The sequence below is a fragment of the Scophthalmus maximus genome, chromosome 8 (assembly GCF_022379125.1).
Source record: "Scophthalmus maximus strain ysfricsl-2021 chromosome 8, ASM2237912v1, whole genome shotgun sequence".
Lineage (NCBI taxonomy): Eukaryota > Metazoa > Chordata > Actinopteri > Pleuronectiformes > Scophthalmidae > Scophthalmus > Scophthalmus maximus.
The window spans coordinates 7,684,470-7,691,784 of record NC_061522.1 but is presented as its reverse complement, the minus strand read 5'-3'; the positions used below and the strand labels follow the sequence as shown (position 1 = coordinate 7,691,784).

At 46.6% G+C, this 7,315-nt stretch overlaps 1 protein-coding gene across 2 annotated transcripts in view; it reads left to right on the top strand.

Annotated features, from left to right (window-relative positions):
• Positions 1–2,368: 2,368 nt before the first annotated feature.
• Positions 2,369–7,315, top strand: part of LOC118312719 (hedgehog interacting protein) — a 32,618-nt gene continuing 27,671 nt past the window's right edge. Inside the window, exons 1-2 of one of the 2 annotated variants that reach the window (XM_035637552.2) lie at positions 2,369–3,252; positions 7,110–7,302. In XM_035637552.2, coding sequence (XP_035493445.2) covers positions 2,947–3,252; positions 7,110–7,302 — 499 coding nt within the window. In that variant the 5' untranslated portion in view covers positions 2,369–2,946. Of the gene's footprint in view, positions 3,253–3,708; positions 3,850–7,109; positions 7,303–7,315 lie in introns of those variants that run through there. The other variant, XM_035637553.2, reaches the window with a different exon arrangement.

Genomic DNA, 7,315 nt, shown 5'->3' with positions numbered 1-7,315 from the left:
AATGTGAAGCAATATAAGGCCTGATGGCACATGCGTCTCGTGTTGGCGAGGTGATATCACGCTGAAATGAGACGCTCCACAATGAATCAAAAACAATTAACCTCTTGCATTAAGTACAAATCCAAATGCATTGGTTTTGCAGGTATTTAGTCAAAAACCAAAGTATTCAACAAATTACAAATGTAAATTTTGACCTGATAGAAGTCAGAGAAGCCACAAAAATGATTACAATTCAATCTGAGAGGGACATAGTACCTCCTGAGATATTTCAACGCCAGAAATATGAACCTCATGGTGGCGCTATGAGAAAGTGTTTAAGGCTCATTTAATGTTCTGCCTCATGGGTTTCACTGTTTTTTGATTATTACGGAGTCAAATCTAACTTTCTGGCAGCCCACACAGATGAGCTCAGCTGGATGCACATGATGTTGGCCACCTCTACAAAAACCACTATCAACTCTGAGGTGTGAGGAGGTTTTTGCCTACTTGGAATGGGAAGAACTTAAAAAAGCACAAATTGTAGTTCTGTCATCAGTCTCGTTGTGTATGTGTGAGCAGACAATGCAGAATCAGAAACAGGTTAGAGAGAACTGAGTCAACTCTGAACAGCTCCTCCGTCTGGGAAACAGTGGAGGCGGCAATGAGAGCTCGCAGACCTCCAGACTCATGTTGTTGATCCTGATGTGGTCACAGAAAACCCTAACCATCATCCTCTGGGATATCCTCTCTGAGGGTCAGAAGCTGAGGGCATATAAAATTCCCCCACTGACCCTGCAGAAAAGAAAAAGGGCAAAGCAGATGGTTTCTTTTCTTGGAATTATGACGCTAATGTTTAATTCAGATCAATATTGAGTCGCAAGCATGATCCTATAAGGAGACATATTAAAGCAGAGGGAGCTTCAGAATTCGTCCCCACTAAATATATTGAAACCAAAAATTCATACTGAATAATTGTTTAATAATGTGTAGATTGCAAAAGACTTTTTACATAGCTGTTTACTTAATTCTTGATGTGTATGTGTCTGCTCTGAGTCTCTTCCTTAGGTCTGTCAAGCTGTGATTCTCTCCAATGGTCTATCTCTCCGAGCAGATGCACTCTTCTCCGCTCCACAGCTGCATGCCACATGTTTTTACGCTGTTCGGCGGCGCAGTTTTATTCCTTTGCTCGGCCCGGAGCTCAAGTGTTGTCGGTGGTGGTTGGTGGCAGATTCCTTCCCTGCACATGGTCCTGTTCCTTCCCTCCTTTACATTCAGAATACGGCAGTAGGACTTTGGCTATACTTGGTCCTGAAATGTCTCCAGTTGGGCAGCGTAAAGAATGTGGAGGGTGGGGGGTCAGATCTGGCAGGGTCTGCCATGGCTTCATAGCACACAGTCATTTCCATAATTGCCCACAATCAAACCAACCCCTCCTGGATTCCACCCGCTCCAGATTCCTGTAGATAAGCTGAGCGGAGGCTCTGGTGAATGCTGGAGACCCCCAAGTAAGAACAGGTGCCGCTAATGTAACTGATTTTAGATTCTCTGAGTATCCCAAAAAGAAAAGAAGAAAAAAAGAGTGGGGAGGCTGTTGTTTCTCCAGTAATTGTCATGGTTGGACTGGGACATTCCCTCTCAGATCGCTTTCATGTGACTTTTCTGAAGAGGGGGATGAAAGATTTGTCCCAGGTTTCGGTCTGGCATTAGAATGAGTCTTACAGTGTGTGAGACAACTGCAGGGCAACAAATTGATGGGCATCAGGTCAGTGATTGATTCACATGGAAGCCACTTTTATATGAATCTTCATGTATGCATTTCTACCAGAATGAACATTTTAGACGGTATTTAGGAACAAGGGTCAAACAACAACATAATATTCCCCATATACATATAGGGCATTGAATAAATCTCCATTGCCTCTCTCATGAGTTATTCAAGAACAAGAGACAAATGAAATTCATCTAACATATATTTGAATCCCTCTAATATATTGATAACAGTATCAACAGCACGGTGTAAGTTACTTTCAAAACGCCTCCAAAAGTTTAATCAGAAAAAAATAAAAAATAAGGCTTGAAGCAACAGTAAGTCGCCCAAGCCAGTAAATTCGTCAACATGTTTTGCTTTGCATCATAAATTCAAGAGTGAAGAGGATGATTGCCATGAGGAGGGGGGCGATCGCTTTCTTTTGCCTCCTCGCTCGGCGGAGAGACCCCCGCCCCTCCGGCCCCCCCGCCCCCCGCCCCTCCGCCCCTCCGCTCCGGCCGTGTGACAGGCAGGTAACCGGTCTCCACCTCGACGTGGACGCGACTGCTGCGGCCACATGACGCGCGCCCCCGCGTCAAGTCCTACGTCACGGTGCTCGCTCCTCTTCTCGCGCGCTGGTTAAAAAGAAGGAGGAAAGAGCACGGGGAAACATGTGAGCGCTCCGAGGACTTTAGCAGAGAGGCAACTTTTATTTTTCTCATGTGTTGTGCGTTTTGACCCCCCGTGCGTGCACAAACCGCCGCGCTGTGCTCGAGAAGGATTTACATCTGAAAAGGGAACGACACTGCTCTTTTTGTTTTCTCTTCTATTTTTTTGCAGAACACGGTGCTTTTTGCGGGGGGGGGGGCTTGACTATTCTTTTCTTTTTTTTTGCGTTCATCAGGATAAATTGTGTCATTGTTCTGCTATTATTGTAGTTTTTATTCCATTTCTTATTCCCGAGTTGCACTATCATAAGCAGAAGCAACAGTTATTTATTCTCCAAGACACATTTCTTTAGGGCAGCGAATCATATTTAGGACACCTGCTCATTTGTCATTTGACTTGTGCTGCTCGGAGAAATATAGCCCAAATAAAAAAAGCAAAACGACATATATTGCATAGCAGGTTAATCCTCCCACCTTCAAAAAGGTCATTTGTTTGTTTGTTTTCGGCTCACTTCTATCAGTAGTATTTTTCTTCCTTCTTTTAAATAAGCTATGAAGCATTTGCAATTTGTGCTCGTCCTGGCCATCGCGGTCAACGTGTGGGAATGTGGAGACGCGAAATTCGGCGAGAGGGGAGAGATCAGCCCCCGGAGGAGACGATGTTACGACGGAAGCTTGCCCAAGCGGCTGAAGAAACGGGAGAGGAAAGTGCTGCTTGATGGCACCAGCGGCGGCGGCAGCAGCAGCACCAGCAGCAGCGGCGGCGGCGGGGAAGTTTGCCACAGGTTGTACCCCCGCGTGTCCTGCTGTCCCACCAGGAGAGCCGCCTATCAGATCCTGCACAGCAGGGATGCCAGGGTAGGTTAAAGCCTTATCCATGCACCACGTTGCTTTATTGTCCAAAGTAGGATGCTGATGGGTTGTAGTTGTCTTGTTCTTTCGAGTTGCATTTACAGCCTGTCTGCCTGTCTTATTGCCGAATTTGGGGGACGTGGGGGTCATGGGGGGGTGGAATTGCCCTGGGCCATGCTGCCTCGGGTTGTCCCGATGAAGAAGTCTTGTTTTAACATATGGCTGCAGGGACATATCAACGTTTTTATTAGTTTAAAAAAAAGAAAAAAAAAGACCCATATGATTGACTTTGAAATCCCGAATAATTACACATCGGTGACTTTATGCGTGACCAGTCGGTTTATTGTCGTGATATGGTTTGCTTACCCGTTGTGAAATCAAGAAAATATACACTTTTTAATTTGAAATATTCATTTTATTTTTGTTCATCCGGTGTCTTCACACAATCTGCCGCAGCTCTAATTCAGCGTGTCCAATGCGCTCCGGCGTTACCATGGCAACCCCTCGCCGATTTACGTCGCGTCTCGCTGCCCTCCGCTACGACTGTCAGGAGAAATGGCTTCCGGGCTAATCTGTTACTGAACCGCCGAGAACAAAACAAAGGTAGTAACTTTTATTCTGTTCTCCCTACGCTTGCTGTCGCTGGGTTCGATGAGACCCAACTTTTTTTTGTTCTTCCTCCCGTTCACTCGTTTTGTTTCTGTGTTTGTTCCGGAGCGAACTCCCGGATGCCCTCGCGCGTTACCTGACCGCGCTCTCACCGCGCTAGCATCTGCCGACGTACGTGTTAGCATGGACGTCGCGTTAGCTACTGGGCTCTTTTTTAAAAACATCTGCTCGGGGTTTCCGTGGGAGGACAAAAGGGAGGGACGCCAAACTTGTAGCGGACTCTCCGTCGGCTCCTCGCCGGGGCCATTCTCGTGCGGAGACCAACCGCCACCCCTCGAATCACTCGGTGGCTGCGTGGTAGCTCACTTTGTGTCGCGACGAGAAAGACATATTGCATCATTTAATTCGTTCAAGTCATGCAAATGAAGAGGGGGGGAGAGAGAGAGAGAGAGAGAGAGGGGGGGGGGGGGGGGGGGGTGACGACGACTAGGACGAACTCGACTTCTTCCTCCTCCTCCTCCTCCCCACTACACTGCCCACACACGGAGCCCCTTTCTGATTATGGCAAAAGAATAACAACAACACCATTGTGTTTGTTGGTTTCGCTAATGGGAGAAGCTGGAGAACATCACCCCCCTCGCCTCCCCTCCCCACCCCCAGTCATCAGCCCTGTCCAAGCGTTAATGCCTTTGAGAGAGAGAGAGTGTGTGTGTGTGTGTGTGTGTGTGTGTGTGTGTGTGTGTGTGTCCTTCACTACATCCTCCTGCCAACTAACTTACACCTATTCCCCTGAGGACAAGTGCTTTGTTAAAGCTTAGTGTTTAGTGTGTGCCGCCCCCCCAGTCCTTCTGACCATATGAGGTCTGCAGAGCATCACAGATTTTCTTGCAAATTAGAAGACGAGTGATTTTTACCGAGTGTGGCATTCTGTATTCAAATGTTTGTTCCGGCAGTTTGAGTGGCAGAAGCCATTATGCAGATGCTATCCAAGAAACGGCGGTAATCATACAACAGCCGTTCTTCCACATGAATGTTCTCGCACATGCCGCCTGGTCGGAAGCCAACTTTTTGGAAAATGTCAAGTGGATCCGAGTTCATGGTATTTAAAAAATGTATTTGTAGGCTCCAACGTTGCCGAATGCGGCTCAGTTCCTGACCCGCTTTTATAGCGTGTCCTCAGCAAAAGTGCAACAGCTGAGCCCCGTTGCCATCTTTCTCCCCGCTTTTGAGGAACACACTCGCCCCGGGATTCAGCAAAAGACAACAAACAAAGGTCTACTTGTTCTGGTTTGGATGATGGCAACATTGGAGCCCATCCCAGCAACATATGGACACGGGGCACGGCTGAGAGAACACAAATGCTACTCTGCGCGGACCCTGTGCCAGCCCATGGCACACAGAATCAATGGGCAATTTAGAGCAGGAGAGCGGGCATGCCCACAACACGACATGGCATGAGTGTAGAGGGCATGGAGACAGAAGAACACAGCGCACATACAGGGTCCCCCACCCCCCTCCCTCTTTTTTTAGGAAAATGTCAACAGTTTGATGAAATGTCAGGGCAATAACATGATTCAATTTGGAGTTCATTCAGTTTTTCTCTTCAATTTGTTCTTCATGCTGCCTATTGTGCAGAGGGATTTCACTGTGGTATGTCGGTGTATTTTCAGGTTGACCCTCAGGGTTCTGCCAGAGGGTTCTGCCACCTGTTGGGTAAACACAGCTCTGTACAACTTAAACAGAAAATCCTTTTCCCCCCAGTTGCAGTTTGCTCAGCAATCAGAGCGAAGTGTACGGCGTCCATATGTTGGCCTTGGGTCGGCTGGTGTAATTGACTTCGACAGACTGCTAATTTGTTGATACCAGAGTGGGAATGATGTGTCTGTCTATCTCTAAATTGGTGTTTACACATGGACCTCACACAGAGCAAAGCACTACCAGCCTGCCTGCCTGCCTGCCTGCCTGCCCAAGCAGCACAGCTCTTGACCTAAAACAGATTACATTGTGTTTTATTACAGCTAATTTGTTATGTAAATAATCCTGCTAATTTCTTCTGGATTAACTCTTTGTGTACTTTTGTGTAATGACCCCATGTCAACCTAGGAGGCTCTTGTTTGGCTCCATTCATTTCATGCCCTGAGATCTGTCAGACATGGGGGAACTGTATTTGACTTTAACTGTTTGTGAACCTGGGTAAGTAGGCGGGGAATGAGATTTCAACGTCTATTTCCCCAAACAGACACAGGGCGTTCAGAAACCTCAGCATTTACCAAAAATTGTTGTCAAATTATATTGCAGTGGATATAAGCAATGCGATGTTGTTTGGATAGCGTAAGAAAAGTTTAAATATTAGTGTGCTTTTCAGGGTTCAGGGCTGTGATGTGATTCAGTTTGTGTACATGAGGTCGTAAAAAGCAAAATGTTAATTTTACACACAATGCAATGGAGATGCAATTTTTTTTTTTTTGCTGTGTGAACAAATTGTTCAGCACAACACCAACCCTTGCTGCAACTATCCCAACTGAACCGCTTTTCAAGAATAATGTAGGATATTAACAAAACTCGACGATTCTCGCTCAGCACATGACGTGACGTGTGAGGTAATGTTCTGGGCAGCAGGAAGCAGGAACAACTGGTTGCTTCACACCTTGTTGCGAGCCAGAGACTTTGTCTCACTTTGCATGTAACATATGGGAGCAAGGTGTTGTTAACATGCAGTTGCTATCCGACTGTGCTGTTGTATCTCTGGAGAGTAGTTTTGTTGGGTAGAGATCCCGTCCTCTCTGTGTGTTACCTGGGGTGGGATTACCTAATTTGGAGCTGTTAAGTGGAAAAGTCTGCTGAGGGATGGAAAGTGCTACGGCGTCTGTTTTTTATTGTCAGGACAATCTAAACATTTAATTAAAACCATTAATGTTACACATTACATGGGCTGATTATACATGCATTGACGAAGTTAGCTGCAAACTTTTATGGGGCTAATACTTGCCCATAAAAGTTAATTTGGGCTCGCTGGGATAATTTGTTCTAGTTCTTGAAAAATCTTAAACGGCGTCTCGAGTTTTGAGGAATTTAAGATAATAGACGTTTGAAAGATCACGCTGCCATCTTAACCTTCCCTGCTTTGTGGTGCAATGTCCATGGTGTTAATATTTCCGTACGTTGGCTTCCCTGTGCAATGTCAAGTCAGAGGTAGAAGTTAACAGCCCACCGTTTTTAATCAGGCATCGGTCCTTGTTGCCTGTGGTCTCCAGATTTTCTCCACCAACAACACCGAGTGTGGACGTCTCCTGGAGGAGATCAAGTGTGCTCGCTGCTCCCCCAATGCCCAGGTGTTGTTCCACTCCTTGGACATGGATAAGATGCCACACAGGGAGCCAGACCTGCCGCGGCTCTGCCAGGACTTCTGCCGCGAGTTCTACTACACCTGCAGGGGGCACATACCAGGTAATTACACCGC